This window comes from Tribolium madens, unplaced genomic scaffold (assembly GCF_015345945.1).
Source record: "Tribolium madens isolate multiple individuals breed KSU strain unplaced genomic scaffold, Tmad_KSU_1.1 Scaffold_91;HRSCAF=231;Tcas5.2_LG7, whole genome shotgun sequence".
Taxonomy (NCBI): domain Eukaryota; kingdom Metazoa; phylum Arthropoda; class Insecta; order Coleoptera; family Tenebrionidae; genus Tribolium; species Tribolium madens.
In genome coordinates, this window is record NW_025401063.1 from 17300681 (window position 1) to 17328288 (window position 27608).

Here is a 27608-nt window from a genome sequence, read left to right on the forward strand (position 1 = left end):
GATCCAATAAGAAGTAGTAAAATGTGAATTTGCTGTTTGCATTGATCTGTACGCACAAATAAATTTATTACTCATAACTAAATAAGTGTGTTTTTCAAGAAAAAATGTAATAATATGTAAAACCGCTTCTAGGTATATTTTTAGTTAACATTTTCACTAAGTACCAATAATGGTATGTATACAGGGTGTTAAAATAAGATTGTAAAATATTTCAGAAGGTAATAGTATGGACCACAACAAACAAAAAAGTTTTAATAAACGTGGGTCCCCAAAGTAACGGTTTCGAAGATTATTTGTTTTTGCAATCTGTTCAAACAAAAAAAGAGAAATAGTAAATACAAAAATCAACTTAACAGAAGATGTTTAAAGTGCTCTCCCTCCATTTCCACGCAGAAAGATATTCAACTCTTTCTAAAATCCCGTTATCATTGGCTTGGATTTGTTGACATTGCTGTCAAGGTATTTGCAGCTCCTCGAGGCTATTTACTGGGGACTATCATAAAAAAATGACACATTTTTTCAAAATATTCAGGATATAAAAAAATATACATTTGATATCTCCGAAGCGGTTATTTTGCGAACCTATGTTTATTAAGACTTTTTTGTTTATTTTGGTCCAAACTACCTCCTTAAATATTTCACAATCTTTTTTAACACCCTGTATAATTATGTCATTAGGAATAAAACTCACTTTTACTCCGAATAACATACTATTTTATCCGCAAATGTATTCAAACGCTATAATTAGCAAGTAAATGAAGGACACTTTGCAACTAATAAACAAACAAACATTACGCATCAGTATCGGAATTTGTGTTGAAATTTTCAAGTGTTTATTAATTTAACTAGGGGATGATTAGTGCAGTTAGTAGTTCAAAATGTCAAATGGTAATTATCTGTACCTGTCTAGAAATTGCTGAAGCAGCGAAAGAGACAAGAATGAGACATGAAATGTGATGATACAAGTAAAAACTCCTAAGCCCAAAAATACAATTTTTACTCCATAACTGAAATGTAAAATTTTTCTTGTAACATTTAGTCATAAAAGTAAAAGTGGTCACTTTTTTGACGTTTTCGGGTAAAATTTATTTGATAAATCACAAAATTTTTAAATTTGGTATACGATAGATTTTGTTAAAAAAGGTAAAATCGATTTTAAGTCATTGTCTCAGTGTAAAATTTACACGTAGATGAAGAAATTGTTTTGAGAATTTGTTGAGTGAGCTCCGAGCACTTTTGCAGTAAAACAAACGGTAGACACAAAACATTTCTGCCCTCTCGCTCCCTTCTTTCTTATCTTCCCCTTTTGATGACAATGCCGTCAAATCAAATTTGCATTATTGCGTTAATGTTTCGTACATCCAGAACTAACGCAATTCTTCACGTCTCAGGAAATACTTAGGGGGCGAACATATTTCCCTCCCTAACCCTAGCTGTAAAAACTTAGTAAAGTTTTTATCTCCCTTTCTCAGCCTAAGCGTAGTTCACTTTTACAAGCATTCTGGCATGAAAGCGGTGCACCGAATAAAAATCATATTTGATAAACATCACGAGGGGATTATTTTGATACAAATCGAGTTAGTCGGTCCCAAAATAATAACCTTCCTGCTCATCGGTCCATGTGATTGGTATTACGCGACCCTTGATATTTGATACACAACACTTGGAGAAATTAGAGAAGCCGGAGTGACTGACTCCTCGGTGGTTTCACACCGATTCTTATGATCGACGTTTCCAATCGTAAACTGTTTTGTTCGCTTCTGAGGACTTTATTTGGTCGAAGAGACGACAACATAATTATAAACCAAATTGATCACTTTGCCTAGCAGACCGTGGTAAAATTGAGTCATTGTTGAGCTACTATAATAGTTCATAGAAAGTGAATCTCCAGGTTGGGTTTATGGCATTAATTGCTTTCAGTGGCGGACTTGTGGGTAATGAAGATATTACGAGGGTAATAATTTTGACGACTATTTAATAACATTTTAACATCCTTACGAAATTAGTTTCTTACGGTGAAAGCAAAAGCTTGATGAGGTGGATGGAAGTTTACAGCTTCATTCAAAATTACTTCAAAATTCAATAATTAAAATCCAGCAAAAAAACGATTTTATACTGTAGAGCTTTTATCGAATCAGCGTTTGTATTTTAAACACAAATCAAAATATCGGTTATTCATAAATGCCACCAACGAAATAGTTTTGTTGGCAAACTCTTTTCAAGCATAACACAAATTCGTGTTTTTTTTAATTAATAAAATCAATCTTTTTGTGATCAATGTAAGCAATTCAATTGGGTACAAATAATTACCAATAATTTTCTGCTGGTATTTAATTACAAGTTCAATAAAATTTATTTAAAAAAATTTAATTCAACTTTACTGTTTTAAATTTATGAAGTCAATAAATTTAAACATTTATTATTTTAGCTGTGCTCATTAAATTTAATTACCAGCATGCTTTTAATATATCATTTAATTCGACAGTTTAATTTTTACTTTGTATTTTACCTAATGATATTTGACGTTATAAATTATGTCATAAAATTATACAGGATGTCAACGAGAAAGTAAGCTTGAAACACCAGCAACAATGACCCGAGTTAGGTTGAATCGAAACTTAAATTCTTTTTTTATTACGTTTTGAGTTATGAATTTTAATAAGTAATAATAAAATAAAGTGTAAAACTGTAATCTGGGCCTCGACTGTCGTCAATTCCGATAAAATATATGCAAAAATTGAAATGTTGTAACTATAGGTTCGATTGGCGTCGAAAAACCCAAAAGAACATTGAAAATGTAGTTTCTAAAGGTACCGTAAAATTACTTTTTTTTATAGGGCTACTAATTTTTGTTTAATTTTCAGTATAGGTACTTACCGAAATTATGTTTATTTTATTTTTATGCGATTTAAAAGCCATAACTTATTTATTTTTTTTTATGAAAATACAGGGTGTCCCAGCGAGTTGAAAAAGTCCATTCGTGACCTTTAAATGGTAAAATTAAAAAAAAATATATAGGACATTGATAGACAATAATCTAGTCCATCGCCTAAAATTATTTTCAACTATACAGCGTGTTTCAAAAGTAAATTACAATACAAACTTGTGTTTCTTTAAATAAAACACCATATGTTTCTTAGCGTTTTTGGATGTAGATTTTTATGACAATGTTTTAAGCTAAACTTTTATTGGTCGATTTTGCTTAGTTTTTAAAATAAGACGTTTTTTTTGACGAAAACATGCACTTTTTAAAAATTTATTATACAAAAACTAAGACATCTAGAAATATTATTTTTTATACCGCAAGGAGAAACAAAAGGAACAAGAACAGACGACAAAGAGAAAATAAAAACAAGAAAAGCAAAAGACAAAGTGGAAGGCCTAACTCTAATTNAGAAATATTATTTTTTACTACCGCAAAGAAAAAGGTACAAACAATAAGGTTGCAAAGATAAAAAAATGAAGGCGTTTGTTAAAAGTTCAATAACTTAAAAACTTTAAATGGAACACCCTATTTATTGTTTTTGCATTTAGAAGATTATTAAATTGTCTTTCTAAAATTATTTATTTTTAGATGTTTATAATCAATAACCAAAAAGATATTTAACGTTAAACATTAAAAAAATAATTACATAATATGTACTATTGTTTTAGTAGCCAAAAAGTGCACAATTGCACATGAGATGCAAGAAATATCACGTAATAATCACATTTGTGTTAAACTGAATCCATTATTCTCTATTTTTACAATAAAATAATTCAAATTTCAGTATTTATAACGACTTTTACAAAACAGCAAAACAGGGTGTTCCATTCAATTTTTTTAAGTTATTTAACTTTTGATAAACTTCTTAATTTTTAATCTTTGTAAATGCAAAACATTAAAAAACTGCTACAGCATTAAATTCTGTACTTTCTTTTTAGTAAAAGTGGGAAAAAATGTGTTCTAGCTGTCTTAGTTTTTGTATAATAAATTTTTAAAAAGTGCATGTTTTCGTAAAAATGTTTTAATTCTAAAACTAAGCGAAATCGACTAATAAAAGTTTAACATAAAAACATTATTATAAAAGACTACATCCAAAAATGCCAAGAAACATACGGTGTTTCAATAAAAAAACACAAGTTTGTATCGTAACTTATTTTTGGGACATGCTGTATGGTTGAAAATAATTTTAGGTAATGCACTAGATTAGTATCTATCAATGTCGTATTCATTTTTTTAAATCTTACCATTTAAAGGCCACTAATGGACTTTTTCAACTCTCTCGGACACTCTGTATATACCTATTTTATGTTTTATGTTTAATGAGTTTAATAAAGTTTATTTACATCATATATTACATATTTTTAGTTCTAAAGTCTCCAAGTACCCCCGAGTCTAGCATAACTATGATTTTCAGCGTAATTAAAGGTACTGTCAAAATAGCCTCGAAGTTTTTTTGCCACCAAATTTTCTATATATATATATATTTTTTTTTTTTTGAAAAACTATAACTTCGAGGCAAAATTTTAAGTTTGTTTGTTAAAGCAGAAGGATCAATTGTTCTGATGCTAATTTTCTCAAGAAAATATTGCAACAAATAAAAAAGTTACACTAAATGGGCAAAATTTTGAAAATACCGATCAAAAAAAATATAAAATTCTAAATCACTTCAAAAATCAGTATCTAATGTAAAAGGATCTAGAAAATTTCCCCGTACAAACCATTTTTGTCTTAAACCCAAAATTAATAAAATAATTATGTGGATATTTTTTTACATATATTTTATTAAAATATTATCTGTGTGTTTATAAAATGCATTTTTTATTTAGGTATCTAACAATTTTATTAGGACATTAAAATGTAATATGAAAGTTTTCTTATTAATTTCGGTAAAATTGAATTTTTTAGTTGAATTTCGAACGCTTCTCTTCCGCAAAACCTCCATCTCCACGTCTGAAAATTGTTCTTTTATGTCGTGGCGAAAATTGATTGTAAAGATTAAAATTCATCATTTATTCAATTTTCATTTCTCGTAGTCGTGAAGTTTTGAATTTCCACCTCACGAAATTACCACGAAGTCGAGTAACTCAATACTTTGAAATGTATATTTTTCGCCTTTTTAGCAGTGGTGGTGGGTGGGTTCGTGTTTAGCCATTGTGATAAAATACGTTTCTTCAAGCAGAATTCTATCTTATCGAGACGACTTGCATTGTTAACAATTATTTGATTAAACCGAGTTGGAAACTGCCATAAAACTACATAATCAAGATTTCTGAGTCGGTGTCGGAGTTTTGTGCTCGATTAATTATTCTACGTGAAGGATCTGCATTAGCTAATCTTCGTTTAATAGCAACGGCGGCTCGTTTATACCGCCACATAATCACCCAAGGAGAATATGCGTTTCAGGTAGAAACCGAAACCAGTCCCTACCTGAGGGTGAGTGAGGCAAAGATGTGTAATATATCTCTTGGCCCAAACAAAGTCAACTGCTGTATCGGCTTACAGATATGAATCTAGATTACTCAAGTTTATTGATTCTGGCATTGGGATTTTGATATTTACCTAGGCTTAAGTTGTTTTAAAGTGCGTTATAATGTGTTTGCCTTTTCCCAACCGCACAGAATACTTCTTCACCACCGTGTGATCCAGCCTCACGAGGGCATTGTTTGTCTTCGAATTATCAACTACTTACCAAATTTCGAGCGTCACTTCGGCACTCCGTCAAATAATCACCTCAAATGACCACAAAACAAACAACCCCGAGAAGTTTCTCATTGTTTTTGAGCAGTTGATAAACATTAATTAGCAAAAGCAATTCCGGACATAAACAACTCGTGCTGGAAACTTCCGAGGCCCGAATGGGCCGTTATTTATTATGTTGAGTACTGTAATAAACGTAATAATGATATGCAAATTAGCAATAAATTACCGCCAACTTTCGAAAAGGCTCCAACTCTTCGGGATTTTTGTCGGCTGTCATATTACAGATGTAAATTAGTTCTTCTCTGCTATTTTATTCGAGGCGTTCTCGAAATTAAGTTGTTTCAGTTTGTTCGGCTTGTTTTAGCCTCTGCAGGGCATCGAAAATCGAGTCGGTGCCATCAAGAACTTGGCGGAAATTGAAACGTAGAATAGGTTATTGGAGGGCAGGTATCGGGAGCGATTTCTTCGAAACGGATTTTTAATCAGATTTTATAACAAGCATTTCGACCAAAATTTGCAAAGTATTTAATTATGCACAACACAAATTCCAAATATGCGAGTATGTAAAGAAAAATCGTTTTCGTAAGACCTACTAAAAATTTTATGACACATAAGGGATTAACCAAACAATGGCTTGAATTTGTAACCCTCCATAAATGACACGTTCCTCTGCAAGTGTTGCTGCACCCACTAGAATAAAGTAGTGATAGAGTTTTACCAAGCTATTAAAAAAAAATCAGCTTTATTTAATAACAACTTGTAAATAACCACCTGGCTTTTTTAAGTTTCTTAAAATACTTTTAATAATAACAACTGCATCAAAACTTATTAAAATATTTTAAGTATTTTAGACAAAAAGAAAGTACGTAATCCGGCCCTGTTAAAAACTGACATGTTTCCTTGGTTTCTGGGTTCGGGTGGGTTCCACTAATTTATGATTTGTTTACCCTGTGGTTTACTCTTACCGCATTTAACTTAAAAATAATAAAATTTTTAGTAGGTCTTAGGAAAACGATTTTACTATACATACATATTTCATCTTTTAACTTTAATCGATTATTAAAATCTGGGGTTTTGATTGCAAACAATTTTTTTTAATACCAGTATTTAGGTTCAAAAAATTGTTATAATAGAAAAAAATAACAGAAACAATTAATTACCTTCAAAAAAAAAAACTTTACTCTTTGAACTATACATATTTGCAGCATTTTACATAATATACAGGGTGACTTTAGTAAGTAGTTGAACAAAAATTAACTAGTAATAGGTGTCAAAAGAATAGAAAAGAATCCAGTCAGATTTTTTGCAAGTTTATATGTATTTATTTTCTGAAATACTGAGGGTAAAACCTAGATTTAGTTGTTTGCACATTTTTTATTTTTTTAGCATTATAGTTTTATTTCCAAAAACTATTTTTGTTTATCTATCTATTATTCTTTTTGGTACTAATTTGGTAAAAATATTGTGTTTACAGTTTTCTTAATTTAGTAAATAAATAATAAATAAATAAATTGCCGAAAATGCTACCAATTTGGTTTTTCAAATAGAACACCTATGTTTTTTCCTCGAAACAATAATAATTGTCCTGAAAAATACGGTAAACCCTATTTATTACATTTTGCGTAACACAATGCAATAATAAATCTTATAATTTTATAAAGAAGGTCGCGTCGCCTGATTTTTAATTTTAAAGGAAAGGTGTGAATAAAAAAGTACTTGGATAAAATTTAATTGTTGGTTTGACAAATCTAATTTGTCAGTTGATGAGCGAGTTCTCTTATAAAAACTCTTGGATTTTCTTCGACTGATAACAGAACATTCAGATTTCTATTTTCTTGTTCTTTTAGTAAACCTGTGGTTCTTAGTAGAACCACAGGTTTTTTAGTTTTAAGAAGCGAATCTATTCGTCTCATTTGTTTTTCAATTCGACTAAATTTCCAAAGATTTGGGTGAACTCTATTTGGGTATTTTTCTCTATACTGTCTTTCAGCTTCCGCTCTATTTTTTTTGCACTTAAAAAACACTTCAAACTGATCTACCAATTCGTCGTAATTAATATCATCCATTATTAAAGATATTAATAAGATTTATTGACAAATTAGGCTTTGTCAAAATAACAATTAAACGGTATCCAAGCATATTGCTTTTTGTATAAATACCTTGACAAGTAAAATCCGCCTACGTTGCAAAATTTGCTAATAAAATTCAAAAATTTAAGTTGTTTTCTGAGTGCATTATGTAAAGTAAAATGCAATAAATAGTTGTTTACCGTATTTTTCATGCCAATTATTATTGTTTTAAGCAAAAAAAACATAGGTGTTGGATTTGAAAAACTAAATTTGGTAGCATTTCCGGCTACACCGGATGTGCCAAAAAAAGTTGATGCACTTACTAAGAAAGCCAGGAATGAATAGTATTATTTGAAATTTACTTTTTGAAAAAAAAAAGTAAGTTTAGGTGTTATCGGCTGGGGCGACTTGGACCGAACACCCTGTATACTCAATTGTCCAAAAAATCTGAAGTAAATAGTAATTAGGTAATTAGGTATACCTAATTTGTAAATCTGAGTTGCACATCACACATATTGACAACTTTAACATAATTACTTCAAAAAGCTTGAAATTTGAATTTAATTCAATTTGTTATTTAAATTTCGACAGAATGTTTGTTCTTTGTCTAAAAATTTTCGAATGTTTTAACAACAATCATAAATAAATATTCAATATGTTGCGAATATGCGAGTATATGTACTCGTATATTAAAAAAAACAGTGATATCATTATAGATATCGAATTTGATCTTTGTTGTTTTATCTTTATATGTATTTTTAGGTTAACAAATAGTTAATAATTAAATAGTTAAATAGTTAAAATACCATAGTAACCAATTTTATTTTTTAGTCCGCAAAAACAGTTTTTGGGGTCTGAGTACCTAAAATAACCGTTTTGCGTACGTATTGAGTCCGGAAAAGACTCATTTTAGGGACTTAAATGGGTCCCTAAAACAGCTGTTTTCGGGAGCATATACAAAAAATAACTATTTTGGTACTAATTTGGTAAAAATATTGTGTTTACAGTTTTCTTAACTTAGTAAATAAACAATAAATGTTAAATATACTAAATTGTTCAAAAAATTTGGAGTAAAAATTATACTTAATTTGTAAATCTGAGTTGCATACACATATTGACAACTTTAACCATATACGAAATACTTCAAAAAGCTTGAATTTTAAATTTAATTCAATTTGTTATTCAAATATCGAACCTTTTTAGACAGAATTTTTGTTCTTTGTCTAAAAATATTCCAATGCTTTTGATAACAATCATAAATAAACTTTCAATATGTTGCAATATTCGAGAAAAAAACACTGATATCATTATAGATCTATAGATATCAAATTTATTCTTTGTTGTTTTATGTTTATATGTACATATTTTTAGATTAACAAATAACAATACCTTCACTTTATTGTTTATCAAAATTGATAAAAGCAATTACAAAGGATCATATTTCTAATTTTTATCTTGATCAGTAAATAAATGAAATTTTATTTTAAGTATAATTTTACCAATTCCTAAAAGAATTGAAATAATTTAAATTTACTCTTCATCTGATCATCACTGTTTACATTTTTCACGCTGTAAGATTTATCAAAATACCGTCCCTGTGGCGCAGAGGATAGCGCGTTGGACTTCTAATCCAAAGGTCGTGGGTTCGATCCCCGCCAGGGATGATGCAGAAAGTTCTGCTTTTTCTTTTAGTATTTGCAATTTCTTCATTTACAAATATAATATAAAGTGCACATTACTCAATACTTATTAATAAATAATTTTTCTAGCAATAATTATCAAAGAAATATTTCAATCAACATAAATCAAATGAATTACAGATAATTACACTTAATAGTGAATGTGATTGTAATATTATGTAAATAATAAATTGTAATACATTCATTAACGCTCTCAGAATCGTTAAATTCAAACGATTTGATAAGTTTTAATTTTTTTTTTCAATCGTTTATCGAGATAATGAGGCATTTAAGCCGTAATGTTTGATTTCCTCCTCCCATTACCGGCACGTCGTCTAAATTCTGTCTTCTGTCATCCGGAAATCAACAGTTGGCCAAAAGTAGGCAGATAGATTTGTTAAGCTCTATCATCCATTTGTTAAACCATCTGTTACGTTATAAACATATTTTTGTTTTGCTCGTGATTTCTTTTTGTGTTCAGTTCACAGCAATTATCACGTCTGTCAGCTGTGGAGCGCAGTAAGATGTTATCGACTGTCTGTAGAAGTTTACTTCCAATATACCTGGAGCGAGGGTAGAAAAACTGACATCTCCAAATTGGCTCCAATCCTTAATCTTTTAGAAAGCATTGTAGCTGCCTTTTCTTGCTATTGTTAATTAATTGAGGGGTTCTGCGCTTTGTGAAACGTCCCGCTGACGCGCTTCTACCTAATAAGTTAATAACCCATTGTAATGTTCTTCTTATTCAATCTCCGCGGAAATGGAAACGAACAAATCCCCCTGCGAATTTTTAACCCAATTCCTGGCCGTTTGCGACTAATTACCCGAAAAATCGCGTTGAAGTATCAATTTGGAGTAATGTATCTATTACGGTCTGCCCCAGGTAGACACAAAGCCCGAATTATATTTTCATTAGAGGAGGTAACATCTGGTCAATGACGCTAAAGGTCAGGAAGAGCCCTTGATCCTCCGACCAAATCGTAACCCGTGCCAGGGGAATGTTAAAAAACTTTCACCATTAATTACACGCTAGAAATTAATTTCGGTATTTTATGGTGTCATCAACACGAAAACAGGAACCAAAAGTATTAACGACTGTTTATGGCCAGAGTTTTAGCATCGACAAATGGGTTTTGTTGATTTGCATGTGAGGCGGTTGTGGACTGATAAAACCAGCGCTTATGGACCACTTTATTAAGTGTCCCGATTGATTTTTAATTAATCGCTTAATTATTTTTATAAATTGCCAATTTTAAATTTGATAACCCGAAGAGATTTGAAATATTTAAACGCGGTTACGTTCACACTGAGTCGAAAGCAATTTCGGAGGATTTTGTCAAAGCTCTTCAAAGGTATTTTCGAACACAAATCATTTCAAGTACACTTTTATGTTCTTTTTAATAAAATCTACAAAGTTGCAAGATTTGATTTTAATTACTTTTATTGATTTTATCATGATGTTCACTCTTTTTTTTTCAAAAAAACTATAATGGAACTTTCAAACAAAAATATTAAAACTATGAAAATTTTAATGGTTTGTAGCGATTGCATTATTCACTTCAGTATTATTTTTTTTACCTTGTTACCTCGTTACCTCTATTTTCTCGTTTAGTTTTTTCCGCAATGTGGGACCTTTGTAATTAAAAAAATTGAATTGTGTAAAAATACTACGTTTTTACCCAATTTAAATTTGTAATTAAAATGACAATTTAGAAAAATACTGCTATAATACAATATACCGGATAGATGAAACGACTCTTGTAGAAGATAAAAAGTTCTTGATTTTAATTTTTATTTTTTATGGTTGAGACCTGTTTGGTTAAAAACTAATTTCTAACATAGATAATTTTAGGTTTTGAAAAACCCTTTTGCATTGGAAATTTTTAAAAAACCTATTTTTTTTTGTAAAGTACTTTTTGTGTGGCATATACGACGAAAAGTTATTACAAAAAGTTGTTTAGAATCAACATCTAGGCCCTATACTAAATTTTAAAATCATCGGCTATGATTTTTTATTTATTTTTTTTTCAAGATAATTGCTTTTTATCAACGGATGTTATTTCACTAATCAAAAATTTTTATTTTTAACAGTTCTTTTATTACAATAAAAAAAATACATTTAGATTATTATTAGATATGTACTAAATAACTTTTTGCCGTGTCTGTTAATATAAAGCAATCTTTGAAAAAAAAAATGAAGATCAAGTTGGTCGATAATTTTAAAATTTGGTATAGGAGCCTAAATGTTGATTCTAAACAACTTTTCTTAATAACTTTTTGTCGTATTTGCCACATAAACACTTTAGTCTACAGAAAAATAGTGTTTTTGAAAATTTCCAAGTCATACTTGATTTTTCAAAACTAAAATTATATTAGAAATTAATCTTTAACCAACCAGGGCTGAACATCAAAAATCAAAATGTAAATCGAGATATTTTTTTTACAAGAGTCGTTTCACCTATCCAGAGATACACTGTAGATACATAGAAATATTTTTTATTTTGTAATCAATGTTAAAGAGTGCTTTTATCAACTAATTTAAGTAGATAAAGTAGTCTTTTATCGTTTAGTGAAATAAAGTAATTTTTATCTACTGTTTAGATTCAAGAAATTGTGGTAGGTGAGTACAAAAATAAAACGAAATATTATACACGACGTTTTGATAAAGATTCTTTATCTACTCGTGAAAAAAGTCCACTTGTGACTTTGTCACTCGTAAACTTAACCTTTTCACTCGTAAATAAACAATTTCTGTATCCCCTTGTATAATAAATAACTATTTAAAACTATGTAAATATTTGGATTGGTTTGATGATCCGGTAATTATGCTAAAGGCTATAGATCCAATTTCTATATTGCATATTAATGTTTGTTAAAAAGAATATTTTGTAAAAAAAATATGGTAAAAAGTAACTTGAAATATAAAATAAACACACTTTTTTGTTGCGTGAATCTAACATTTTTATCTATTATTCAAAATCACCCTGTAGAAGATGCCATGCAGACATACTCCCCTTTTTTGACAATAATTGTAGAAGAGAAGTTTTTATTGTAAACTTTTTTTCATAATACCTCTTTATTATTTTATACTATAGAGCTCATTGTTACATTTCAAGTAAATAACATGATTTGATCACTTAAATGAAAAATATCTCTATTTTATTCTACTACCTATTTTACTGGTAGATACAAAAAGATAAAAATAATTGGATACTTTTATTACATGCAGAAGGAGCAAAACGCCTTAATAAATAGTTTTATGTTATGATAAAATTCAAGTTGTGAGTATTTCAGAAGTATAAATATCAACATTTGACTGAGATAAACCAAGTTATTTTAACATTCTTGTTTTATCTCTTTTATACATTTTGTATTAATAAAATTGCTTCAATGATCTTTTTATACCAATTTTTATCAACTTTTGATCGAATATTTGCTGTGGAAAAAGAAGATTTGCTGAGTTGTAAAGTAATTTTTTAACTCTTGTTCATCATCAAAATACCTGAAATAATTATATACAGTAGGAAGGTAAGTAGAGGATTTCTAATTATTTTTAATGAAATGATTTTTAAGAAATGTTGAGATTTCACCGATTATACAAAGTAGCCTGACAAGAAGTAGCTTTATGTTGGCTCCCACTTGAGCATAGACTTAAAATATTAAACTTTACGTTTATTAAAACAGCAAGAGGTAACTAGACATGTAAAGCAACATCAAACAGCTGAATATTTTTCTTGCATAGTTGGGGAGAATTGAACAAGAGAAAATTATTCTTAAAGTCATGTAAACCGCGGAATTTTCGCCAAGTTTCACTCGTAAACGGTAACCGTTTTATTCTTGTCGACACATCTGCTTAATCGTCTAATTAGCCATTTGAAGAGTGTCCCGATTCGTGCAAATGCGAGATGAATAAAATTAACGCTCATCACGACGCATGCAACGCCATTAAACTGCATTTGGCAAAATTTGTATTCGAAAAGTCGCGACAAGCGCCTAAAACTGAAATACCGTAAATTTGAAATTGCACTTATTATGAGTGCGACGTGCCCCAAAACCCAATGAACGTGGACAAAGGATTTTTAAGTCGGGTTCTCCTCGTATTCAAATCTTTATGCCGTGCACCTGATATTAAAATCGTCCGCCCACTTTTATTACCTTTTCACGACTCGCCTGACACACTAAACCCATTTAGTATTGTTAGTTTTGGCGTTAGTGAGCGAATTAATGAATGGAAGCTGATAGGAAGGTCGACAATTAACTCTCTTGCTCTCTTCTAATATATTCGACTTGAAGTGATACGGCAAACATTACCTCCTTTAATTCATCGCATCGGTTTGTTAAAAATGAATTCCTGCGAGAAACTCTTTCGTCTAAAAGGGTTCATATTGAATTTATTACAGTTTAATTGCTCTCAGGGTGATGCAGTCGCAGCCATTCAATGAGTTAAAAATAATGCTACTCAATTAGCGCATCAGACAAATAAACTGATCGTTTTCAACGTTAAATAAATAAATTGATGTTTTACAAACCTTCGCTCGGTTTGCAGTTAATTACGACCATTTACTACCAATCAAACAAGTAAATAAACTAGCGACGGAAAACAGAATTGAAGAAAATTTTTCTGCTCACTTTTTTTGAGTTAAACGATCTCGGCAAAGGCTATTTTTATGACAAATGCCATAAATGCAGCGATGATTTTCTACTTCTAAAAAGAAATTTACTGCTATACACACTAATAAATTATATTAACTAAACCCAACTTTAGAATGAAAGGCCATAAAACGTTGTTGATTGATTTTAATGATTTTGTCAAACAGAATTTTCTTGTATTGTCTTAAAACTCATGAATATTCTATTTCGTCTAATAAAATGAAAGATATTTAAATTATTCGAAAAGTCTTTTTTTATTTTCTTTTTTAAAGATTAAAAAAGAGAAGTATAAAAGTCTAGATATACCTAATAGTGCAATAATTATTTTTGTTACAAGACTTACAAGTTTATAATAAGAATTCCATTGTTGACACCAAATGCAAGCTTATGTGGTTCAAGGGAGGTATACGGAGAATAATGTCTTCTTGCATAAAAGTTAAAAATATGTATATGTTTGATTAAAATTGACGGCGAAACATGTTTCGGGAACCATCTTCAGTCTAGATTATCAATAACAATATGAAACTTTGACAAAATTAACATAATACTTCTTTTTTAAATTGTTAAAAAAAATGATCGAGGAAGTGAGGATTCCTTGATCACGATGTTAAAGCATAATTTTGTTTTTTAATTTTTTATAAATGTCATGTTATTCTTGTCAAATTTTTGTATTGTTATTAACAATCTAGACAAAACTTGGGACCAGATGGTTCCCGAAACATGTTTCGTCGTCAATTTTAATCAAATACAGGGTGCGCCAGAACTCGCGCCCCAGAAGAAAATACCATATAAAGTAGGATACCAAGAACATGGAAAAATGTTTAAAAAAATTTATCTATAAAAATTTCGAAGTTATAAGGGTTTATGGTTTGCACTTTGACTCTATTTATATTATTTTCCAAGTTTTTTTGCTATAGGCTATTAAAAGAGGAAACAAGGAAGCTGTAGCCTAAATTGTAACTCTGTTCAATGTTATTTGTGGCTTTTATTGGCAAAATTTTTGTACTTTTACTAAATAATTGTAAAAAAACATATACAAGATCATCAATATCATTAAATAGACATAAAAAAATGTCAAATGTCAAAAAATAAATGTCAAAATTTTTTGACGGATAGAATTTTTTAAACATTTTTTTCATGTTCCTGGTATCTTATCTTACTTGAAATTTTTCTCTGGGGCGCGAGTTCTGGCGCACATTGTATACATATTTTTAACTCTTGTGCAAGTAGACATTATTCCCCGTACCTCCCTTACTTAAAGACCTACCTAAAATGCAGTTTTATGCAAAATAGCATATAGACCTGCAATAGTTATTTTTGTTACAAGTACCTAAAATACAGTTTTTACGGACGAGGCAAAGCCGAGTCTGGAATAGCAGAGAGTCTGCAACAACGTTTTAGGTACGTGTTACAAACAACATTTTTTTGTTAAAGCTTCCAAAAAATGAATTCACACCTCTTATGAATTAAAAAAAATTGCCTTCGTAGTAACCAAATTGACTTTTTCGTCCGCAAAAACTGTTTTTGGGTACTGAGTATCTAAAATAACGATTTTGCGTACTATTTTATTGAGTTCGAAAAAGGCTCATTTTAGGGACTTCGTTACATGAGTCCCTAAAACAACTGTTTTCAGGAGCGTATACAAAAAATCAAATTTGACCACATTTTATTTTTGACAAATTATTGTTTTATTGTTACAGAGTGTTAAAAAAAAGATTGTAAACTATTTTAGGAGCTAATAGTATGGACCAAAACAAAAAAAAGTCTTAATAAACATTGGTCCGCAAAGTAACGGTTTCGGAGATCTTGAAAATTATTCGTTTTTGAAACATTTATTTGTAATCTGTTCAAAAAAAAGAGAAGCTTTTAGTAGAAATTCTAAATTCTCCCAATCGTTACTTTGCGGATCCATGTATATTAAAACTTTTTTGTTTATTTTGGTCCATACTTACCTTCTTAAATGTTTTACAATCTTTTTTAACACATATATTTTTAATACATAGGTATATTTTTTTTAATCCAGGTGAGTCACTACAACATTATTCCTTATTTTTTAATTCTGAAAACCTGTAATATGTTATTTATGTAGTGCTAAATCCGTACCTTGTCAAAGTGATTGCAATAATTGGGAAAATTTTGCAGTTAATTATGAAAAATTTTCTTTCATTTATACTGCACGCCATGGCTGTTTAGCACTAATAATGGTTATTAGAACCTTAATTTCCTATTTGATGATAGCTCGGAAACGTCTAGTCGCAATAAATTAGAGTCACAAATAAGAAAATTGCAATAATCAAATGGAGAAGCATCATTAAGGAAAGAATACCATAACTTTATAAAGAGAAAAATTGAAAAACATAAATTCTTTTTAGCTTCAACTGGAAGTAATAATAGTAAACAGAAATGCAACCTAAAATAACAACGTAAATATTCCATCAGTTTTATTTCGACGGTAGTTTGCAACAAATCTTTGTTATTTCTCTCTATAAAAGCAAAATTTATTCGCATCGTAAAATAAAAATTACGTGTTGCATTTCATTACATTTCTTGCCAACCTAATAACTGTTAAAACCGAAAAAATCGGATGTGGGTGTTTTTTGTTGGATTCTTTCAGGACCTACAAGCACAAAGTTAAGATTTTGAAGCTTTAGAATTTATAATTCTCAATACGAAACGCCTATTGTACACAAATAAGGAGCTTTTTTTAATCTGGAAACGCTTTTCGTTCTTTCATTATTAAAATTCATTCAGGCAAATTAATTTTAGACATAATCATCGTTTTGTTAAGAATATATCGACCTGTAAGTCCTAGGAAGTAATTTTGTCTTATCGGTGATTTTTTGAACCCGTAAACTAGGCGCTCTTTATGATGTTGAAACTTCAATAACATGAAAAATTGGTAAGTTCAAGTGAAAATTCTGTTGTGGTTTTATTTTTTCTGAAATTATGAACAGCCAACAAGTTCATCTTTACTTTGTTTCCTCTGTTTCACCTGAATGCATTTATCCACTTTTTTAAACAGCAGTTTTCTTTGAAACCACAATTCGTAAATCGCTTCAAGTTTATAACAGAACAATGGAATGTCCATCGTGGGAACGCGCTGAAAACTCTCAACGGATTTTGAAAGGTTTACTACGAAACTGAATTTTTCCTGACTCACCAAAACTGTGTAGTAATTCGTTGACATTGTGACGATAAAATTGCTTTGATTTGATAATCACACAAATTCCATCGAAAATAAAATCGATTTCCCTTTTCAACAATAGACGACCTTCACGACTCACCCATCTCGCTGGTACCTGTAAATAAACATGGCCAACTGTAAATTAGGAAATAATGATATCATTATCCCCTCCCCGAATTCTGTAAAGTCCCCACCACTCAACGACCTGATTGGTGAATGTCTCATGGAGGGGTGTCTGAATCTCAAGTCGAAAGCATGCAGCTGTTTGAAATAAGCTCAGCATGTAGTTTACGGCAGTTTATTTTCGGCCTTCGATGTTAAAGGTGTGTGTCTTGGTCGGTCTTTGTGCGCGACGGAGGAAAACTTGCCTGGATTATACTGTAATCGTACCTTTATAAGAATTTTTGGACTTTTGTGACGCTTAATTTTCATTCTTCTGACGTCTTTGTGGATGTTTGATTTAGTGGTGGGTGCTTCAGGAGGTTCAGTGATGTGGGCAAAAAATCACAAGTGATTCAGGGAATGTTGAAGGTGTGTTAAGTGAAAAAATCCATGCGACACAATTTTTAATAGTGATTAGCAAATTTTGAGGGAAAATTATTGCACATTTCATAAATAATTACAACTTATATTTTTTCAAACTTTCAAAACAATGCCACCAAAAGTTGGCAAAAACTGGACCACATTTAGTCGGCCGTTGGAAAATGAACTGATGAAGAATAAGAAAGTGGTTCTGCAGGTAAACTCCTACAAGAACCCACTGCACCATCTGTTGGTAGGTGTGCAAAGGATTATACTTGATGATGGTCACAATTTCTTTTCCACGGGTGAAGTTAAATGAGAATTAAAAAAGAAAATAAATTGCACAAAATTGATCGCTCATGTTATCTGACTGATCAGATTAAGTGGTACTGTGTTGCAGTTACCTTATCAGAACATATTAATCAAAATTTGTTTTTCGTGTTAGTTGCTGGTGTGATGTGGGTGAATTAAGACTTGAATTTGTGTTAAAGTCGACAGTAATTTGTATTGAGGAGATAAGAGTGTCAGAACTACGTTAGTGTTTGTTAAGTAAATATTTTCATTTTCTGATGAATAACTACCAAAATTTTAATATACTTGGATATCATTTTTATCGGTTTACTTTGATTATTTTTATTTTTATTAATACGTCAAATTTTATCATGCACGTGATACAAAAATCCTTATTTGGTACTTCAAATAGTGCACTATGGTTGAATGATCGAATAAAATTGAAAGCAAAGTAAATATAAGATTAAACGTGTACTTCATTGAAATAGTGCACTTTTAAAAATATTGGTTAAAATGTGTACTTTGCATATCAAAGTCAGGTGTCCTTTGTACTTTGCCAAGGCTAGTAGTAAATAATTTATATCAGGCCGTAAAATGTAAATAAATTACTAAGTGATTAACTCACATATTTTAAAGTGTATATTTCGAGCATACAAGTTTGTTATTTACAAAATTTTTCCTGTGTTAGTCAGAAATTTTATAGATAAAAGGACATGGTGATAAATAAGGCTCTGATTATATGCAAAATGCATATTTGTTATTAAGAGATCAACAAAATTGTAAGTTTTCTATGTATATCTAATGTTTTTTGATTAATATAAGCCAAAAAATTGCATATTTTGGCAACTTTGTGCATATTTTAGGAAATACTGCATATTTGTGCATGTTTTCTTCAAATCACAAATTTTCTATTAAAAATTTAGACAGTTTAAGAAAAATGATCCGATTACAAAATATTTTAAATAGAAAACAACTGGTAATTTATGAGCCGGACTCAAAAAATTAGTATCCTGTTGACTGTTTTCTTTTTAAATTCGTTTTATACCGAGTGAATATAAAGTATTGAACTAAGCGGTTTTTTTTAATCATTTGTTTCCAAAAAATAATAATGAATACTCCTATAAATTAAAGTAATATTAAAAAATGATCTTATTTTGAGAACAAAATTTTGTTTTGTTTTTTGAGTTAGGTATTCGATTATTGTTGTCAAAATTGCAATTTATATTAAAAAAAAAAAAAAATCATTATATAAAGTAGATAATTGCAATCCCTTAGATCATGACCTTCATGAGAAAAATGTTTTTTAGTGGGTTGCCAATTAAAAAAAAATATATTTTTGTAGAACTCAAAAACAAATAAGAATTTTGAAAAAAAAAATTCTTGATAGAACATCACATTTTTATAATACTTTATAATTCATCAATTAGTTTTTCCAAAAAATAAATACTTTAATCAAAAAACGGTTGGTTCCATACTTTCTATTCATCTGGCATAAAACGATTAAATCCGATTAATTTAAATGAATTATATCAAAATTGTTTAAAGTGAGGTGATCTGAAAAGTACATATTTCTTAGAAAGGCTTAATTACTAGGTTATTAAAATGGCTTGTCAGAGGCAAAACCAATTTTTTTATTCTCTTTTGTTCATCGTAAGTTTAGTGTACTCGAGGATAAAAATTTATCCCAACTTTGATTGTTTATTATTAAAAGCATATCGATGCATATTTGGCATTTATTGGAGCATATTTTGTGCATATTTGTGTTAAAATATTTGCATATTTTACGAATTTTTCGTGCATATAATCCGAGCCTTAGTGATAAATAATAATGTTTCATTGCCTCTAACTGTAGTTCGTTCCACTGAATCCGTTCTGCCCAAGAATTTTGCAACTTATCATTCCGACAATCAGCGATAATAAAAACCATCAAAAATGGTTTACTTTAACAATAAAACTGTCAGTTTAAAAATCAAATTAGTTTTTCGTTTGATCTGAGTCGCCGATAAGTCGCCAAGATCTCATTTTGCAACAGAGTACTGATTAGTTTCAAGAAATGTAACCGTTAATTTTAGGAATTTTATACAATTTCTTGACTTCCTCACTGTTCAGATAAAATTCCGCTCTAATTACACGTTCAAACTTCCTCTAATACCTGAGTAAATTAACTCCTAATGTGTTTATGTGCTTATTATTCAATACATTTTCTTCATCGATAAAGAAAATCATGGGATTCATTCATAAATTAAAAATAACAACTCGCCGTAAAAGAGAATTATGGAGAGAAAACATACCGACTCTGAATAATCAGAAAATAAACACAAAATTTTAAAAGGCTCTTTGTTGTTTACGACTTGAATTAAATACGTTTTATTGCACTCACGTTCACATTTCTCTTTTACTAAATAATTTTTCTGAATATTGTAGTTCAATGTTCAATTTACTTTGATAAAGTTAATGTTTGTTTTTTCAATCACATATCAATAAACTTTTTTCTTTGCACAGTAATCGGGTGAGGTCTATGGAAAGGCCTGGAGAGTACGGAGACGATCCACCGCCAGGTCTGGAGGCCATGTGGGGTATGGAAGCGGCTGAATGCGACTGTCCCGGGCCGCCTCCGGAATTTCTCCTTCCGCCGCCCCCACGGCCGCCCATACTCCAGCCATCCGACCCCATGTACTGCACGGAAGACCCCCTACCCATTGAGACGTGTGATGCGCTACCGGTAAGTGATTATCAAACTAAATTAATTTGCATAGAGTGGGGCTTAAGTTTCGCTTCCTGTAAGGAACGTCAATTTTTACAGGCAATAAATTATCCCAAGGGCTGTAAAACTTAAATACAGGTGGGATAACAGCAAGGTGACTACCGGAACGAAGTGCTGATTTATTTACAATATTGGAAATTTATTGTTTTATTGCCTCTCTCGAGGTTGGAACTGAAGTTGTTTGGTAAAAACAGACAGCGCCTCCACTTTGTGTTCTTGATTTTATTACCAGTTTTATAGCCAGAACCGGTAGCCACTATCAATATTATACGTCTATTGCAAGTCTGTGTTCCCATTTAAATTTTGCTCAAGTTTATGACTTATCTGGGAAAATACAGGGTGTTCCGTTTTTATTGTTACAAATCTAAACAGGTGATAGGATATTCAATTCTAAGACAAAAATTTCCTATAAACATGTATCCAAAAATGCTTGGTAAGGGAGCTACACCCCCTGAAAGGGGGCTAATAGGTTTTTGCTAATATTTCAGAAACCATTTAAGATAAAATTACAAAATTTGATACAGATGACAACCTTTATACACCTAAACGAATTCAAACATCAATTGTCGAAATTTTTAATCAGGGGCGTCCGAAACTGAGGGGGTTTAGGGTAAAAAAATACCCAAAAAATACCCTATCTATTTTGACTTTAGTTTCTTTAGTTATGCATTGACCAAAATGGTGGTCACTTTGAACAACTCCTTTAGGTTTAGGCGAATTTATTTAATTAATGTTATTATTGTTACTGTAATGTAATGTTAATTAGTTGTGGTTGATTAAAAAATATGAATTTCTTGCTTTTATTATTCTGTAAATTCTGAGTGATTTGAATGTTGTGTTGGTGTGTAACATAGATTTTAAATTAATTTTAAGTCGTATCGACACAAAAGAGACTTTTCTGTGATAAACTATCGAACTGTTGCTGAAAGTACCGAAAAACTAAAACCAAGATAAATAGGGTATTTTTTATCATAAACTCCCCCAGTTTCGTACGCCCTTGATTAAAAATTTCGACATTTGATGCTTGAATTCGTTTAGGTGTATAAAGGTTATCATCTGTACCAAATTTTGTAATTTTATCTTCAATGGTTTCTGAAATATTAGCAAAAATATATTAGCCCTCTTGCAGGGGGTGTAGCTCCCTTACTAAGCATTTTTCGATACATGTTTATAGGAAACTTTTGTCTTAGAATTGAATATTCTACCACCTGTTTAAATTTGTAACAATAAAAACGGAACACCCTGTAGAGTGTTTCCTGATGCCTCGTCCATAACAACAGATGTCAAATTCTGAGAAAAATCAGAGACCAACCCCTCACAAACCGTCATAAATTTGAGTGGATGGAGCTGTAAAATGTCCTTAGCACTGTCATTATGAAACAAATTTTTAGTGGACCTCTTGACATTTAGAAATGGTTTATGACCGGTGTCATAATTCAACGTTTTGGAAAGTTTCACCATAAAACCATTACATATTAATCACAGGAAAGCAAAGTCTGCTTCCAATAAAAGAATTTAAATTGCACGTTTAATTATTAAGCAAAAGCTTAATTTTTTAACGGGACAATTGAGCGGAAACTCTTACATTATTTCTTAATAATGAAGCAGTGAAGAGCGAACAAACGTTAATGAACACTCTCAAATTATTACTTCATTTCGAAGTTGTATTAATTATTTTTAATTGTGCTGATTTTTCAAACAGCATATTTACTATTTATTTTTATTGCCATTCTGGCTATTCCAAGTAGACCACATAAAATCTGAAGGAACGTTCATATTTTAACTTTTTCTGTTCATTCCTCGGTCCTGTGAGTTATATGAATGGTGCAATGCGACGTATAAATATCTGTTGATATACGTACTAGTATCCTGCACATTTTACATATGAAATGCAGAACACCTTTTGCTTCCAAGCTCGTCAAAGACGAAAAGTAATCAATTGCAAAACGCCACAATTTATGAGTTTATAATAACAGATGCATTAAAATATTACCAGACACAAATATTTATGTTTATTTAAACTGTTGCTGCATTAACTACGCTGATTGTTTCGTTGAATAAACATGGAATTATCAAAAGGTGAAATTTTGATAATTTCGAGTCCCCATATAGCACCATCAAATGCCATGTTTTAAATCGTAAAATTTACATATGAAATGTAAGCATGACCCTCATGGGAAATACACTGACCATTAAATATTAACACTTCATTGTAAATGCACTATGTAACTAACAATGAAACGCAAATGCACTGTCATCAAATTTGTTCTTGACAATAAAGTTTAATAATATGTGGTCGGCGAGTTAGGTGTCAATCATATTTTGCAAGTTCCATATTTTTAAAGCCGAATAAATATTTAACCAAGGGTTGGGTTCAATCGAAAATTATTTGTAATTTAAGTTGGTAACAATGAATCAATGATTACATAGAACGGTCATGTGACATGAATAAATTAATTAATTTCGATAATAATTTGCATGAAAGTCACGGTTGATATAATGTGAGGTTATTATAATTATAGAATCAAATTAATTATTTGTAGAACTATGTAATTTCAAACCAAAACCAAGTAATTCAAAATTGACTTGTTTGTGCAATTTGGAATTGATTAATTAGGTAAAACTTTAATTAGAAATTAATTACTTTGTGGCACAAAATGATGCCGAATGTGACGAGTTTAAAATTATTTATTGAAACAAAGCTACTTTTTGTAATTCATGTTTTGGTTTTCAAAAAAATAGGACTGTATAAACCACGACCGACAAATTTAAAATATTTATTTTTGTATTTATTCAGTATAGAATTTTTTAACCTGAGTTGAAATGTCCAAGTTTGTTAATTCAAATTCAATTTTGTAAAAAATTTGTAAAACTCTAATACAGGTTGCCTCAGATAGGATATCAGAAACATGGAAAAAATGTTTAAAAAATTTTGACATATATTTTTTGACATTTGACATTTTCTTATGTGTATTTAATGATACTGGATCTTGTATATGTTTTTTTATAATTATTTAGTAAAGGTATAAAATTTTTCCAATAAAAGCCACAAATAACATTAAACAGAGTTACAATTTAGGATACAGCTTCCTTGTTTCCTCTTCTAATAGGCTGTAGCAAAAAAACTTAGACCAACAGACATAAATAGAGTCAAAGTGCAAAATTTAAACTTTCATAACTACGAAATTTTTATAAATAGAATTTTTTTAACATTTTTTCCATGTTTCTGGTATAGTACCTTACCTCTGGGGCGCGGGTTTTGGCGCACCCTGTATATTGAAGTCTAAAAATAATCCACTATCGAAATAGAGATAATCTTTTATCTATAAAAACTACAAATACCTATTTGATGACATAATAATAATACAACAATGGGTGTTTATTTAAATTTGGCCTCATAGTGTGTTGTGAACGGAACACAATTTTTAATAGGTAAGCCCGGCGAGGTGTCAAATATCAAATTAATAACTTTCAATACGATGGTTCGTTCACAATCAAACTTTCATGGATAGCTTTAACGCCAAATTAAAAAAAAAACACTCGTTATATAGTTTAGGCTTAAATTATTGATAGTTTTATACCAAACCGCTTTAATATTACATATTTGTGAAATAGAAACTGTTTTTGTTAATGCATTTGTTCGAGTTTTCTAAAAAACTAGAAAACTGACAAAATTAGGTCTATAGATTTTTTTATTTTCTTTAAGTATTAGAAAACTGAGTGTTTTTTATATTTTGTTTTAAGAAAAGGGGAAAAGTTTTAAGATCAAGAGACTTCTAATTACTGCAATTATAAGTCGCTAGAGAAACAAAATAATCTAATTAACCTCAGTTAAAGTGTCCAAGTTTCTTTCACATTCAACTTTCAAGTTGTGTAACGCACAGAGAATAAAATTCCAGACAATTCACCTGCAAACAGTCTGTATGAATTTAAAAATAAGCCACAAGCGAAATCAAGATAATCTCCATCCGCAAAAACTATAAATAATGATCTCTAAAATTATACACTTAGATTTTTGATAACTTCATAAGCAAACCGTTTATCTTTTTCCCTCTAAGCGTTGAACTTGGACACCTGTATTATTTCTTCACCAACAGAAATTTCCCATTTCCGCCTTCATGATCCGCGAGTTGAAAAACGCACAAGAAAAATGTTTCATTGTAGTGGAACGTAACGAATTAAACCAGTTTTTCGAACGTTCTCTTAGATAACTCTATTAAGTATTGGAGTTGGATGAAATTTCGTTCGGATTTTTCTGATTTGATCCAATTACAAATGATTGTAATGGAATTTACTTTGCACCGGAAATTAAATACTTCTTAATTCAACTTGGTATGATTTTTAATTAAAACTTGGTATATGAAATAAAAATAATAACATTCGAGGACCTGCTGAGTGGGCCTAATCGGAAACTGTGTTAATTACACTCGTAATTAGATTACTTTTTTGGGATGTAATTGTGTATGAGTGTAATTAATCATGCAGATTGTGTAATTACTGGTGGCCCCGAGCGACATGAGGGCATTAATTTAATTAGAATTATCGATAAATGAAGGTGGACAATGCAAATAAATAGGGCAAGTAATGGAGCTCCTGCACTCGATATAATTACAACGAAGCGGTTATGTTAGATAAATACCATGATCCACGTCGAATAACATTTCCAAAGGACTGATTTACAGCAATAAACTGTTGTAATCTCCGAAGAATCATGATATCTTTTATGAAGCTAAAGGCTAATCGTAGTACCTGAAGCACGCACAACGTTTCATAATAAAGAGCTTACAAAATATGTTAATAACCCCGAATAAAAAGTTTACCTGAGGTGATTGAGTGAAGAACCCGCTCTCGACTCGAACCCCAAGTAATCAAGACTCTATGATAGAAAATGAGACGTGCTGGGATACGAGTTTTTATTTCTTCTTCGGCCACGGTTCACTTATAAAGACGTTAGATTTTTTAGCCGGGTTATTAAACCCACCATCTTGGAATTAATGCAAATTCGAGGAGCAACAAGTGGATCGCTACCAAATAACACAAAATTACAAAAGACGAAACCTTTGTAGAGAAGACGACAAAAGTATTGGATTCCATTTCAGACATTCTACACGACCCGGTCTGTGGAGACAGGGACGTAATGGGAGATTTTACCAATTTCAACTCTCACACATCACTTTTTTTATTCAATTTCTTGACTTGAATTTCTTGACCGAGTGCTGTTTTTCACAATTAAAAAATATTGTAACAATTAAAAAAAATAAACTCTTATCACCTATTTCCAGTAAACATTGTAATATCCAGTTTTGAGACAAATCACAAATTTATTTATTTACTCGTGTAAGAATGATTTTCTATTAATAAAAAGTTTTAGTGCAGAAAATAAAATATATACAGTGAGCGGCAAAATTATGAAATAATTTTATTAAAACTGAAGATATTTTCTTTTGGGCCCCTGAGGCCCGTTTCATAATAAATTACAATCTAATAATATTAGACTTGTAGCTTGTAACTTTTAGAATTTGGTTTCATAAAAAGAAAATACAAAAGTACAACTTCTAAAATTGAAAATACAAATAGATTTTAACATATTACAAGTATTTCTGTTCCATCATTTTTAGAAAATAATATTAATTGCATAGATTTATTTAAATTTTACAAGTACTATTGTACAAGTCGCTACCTGCCTGTAGTTAAAAGTACTAATTTTTTTAAAGACAGTTTTATTGACTTTCTTTTGCCGCGGCACACTTTTAACGATTTCAAAATTTGGCGTCACACAGAAAAAGGTAAGTTTAAAAGTTGTGTATTTACATACAGAGTGAATATAAAGTATGGAACCAAGCGGTTTTATTTTTATCATTTGCCTCCAGCAAATAATAATTAATATAAATTAAAATAATATTAAAAAATGTGATCGTATTTTCAGAACGAAATTTTGTTTTGTTTTTGAGTTATACCATTTTTTTGTCAAAATTTGTAATTTATGTGTAAAATTTTTTTTGAAAAAAATTAAATATAAAGCGGATAGTTGTAATCCTTAGAGTATAGCTTTTATGAGAAAAATTATTTTATAGTGGGTTGCCATTTAAAAAAATATTTTTTTTTGTAGAATTCAAAAACAAAAGGAAATTTCGAAAAATTTTATTCTTGTTAAATTATCACATTTTTATAGTACTTTATCACTCATCAATTAGTTTTTTCAAAAAATAAATAGTTTAAGGAAAAAATTTTTGGTTCCATACTTTTTATTCACCTGGTATAATACACTGTGTAAAATAGTTTATTATAATAATCTTGAATTTAAAATAAAATAATATGTACTACAAAAACAACAGAACGTTTATTAAGGGATTAATTGCAAGTTAAAAATAAGAATACTTTTAATGAGAAATTTGAGCTTGCTGTTTTTTGACAATTTCATTTACATTTGGTCGTAAAAATGACAATGCTACTCTCATATCGTCTTCTACAATTAACAGTCTCGATTTTTTTTTCGTTTTTATGTTGGTTAACACAGAAAGTCTGAATTCACACAAATAAGATGTAGAAAATTGTAATAATATTTTTAAAGCTTTTTTGGCTGTCATGGAAAAATCACATCTAATGTTAATCCAAAATAAATTAATTGATGCTTTCGAATATTTTAAAATTAAATTTCTATTATTAGAAAGCGAAATTGGTTCTTCCTCTTCATTCAAAATTAATTCAAATTCGAAATAATCGATTTCGCATAGAGCCACTTTTTAATTTTTTCTTGTTTTTT

At 30.1% G+C, this 27608-nt stretch overlaps 1 protein-coding gene and 1 non-coding gene across 2 annotated transcripts in view; both read left to right on the plus strand.

The window, feature by feature from the left end:
• Positions 1 to 9346: 9346 nt before the first annotated feature.
• On the plus strand, positions 9347 to 9419 carry Trnar-ucu. Its single transcript has one exon. It is a non-coding gene; the product is annotated as a tRNA-Arg (tRNA).
• An 8885-nt stretch (positions 9420 to 18304) lies between these two features.
• The window catches only part of LOC123011558, a 43834-nt gene continuing 34530 nt past the window's right edge, over positions 18305 to 27608 (plus strand). Inside the window, 2 exon segments of the mRNA XM_044409058.1 lie at positions 18305 to 18324; positions 20584 to 20803. Of these exon segments, the coding sequence (XP_044264993.1) occupies positions 20600 to 20803 (204 nt within the window). The 5' untranslated portion in view covers positions 18305 to 18324; positions 20584 to 20599.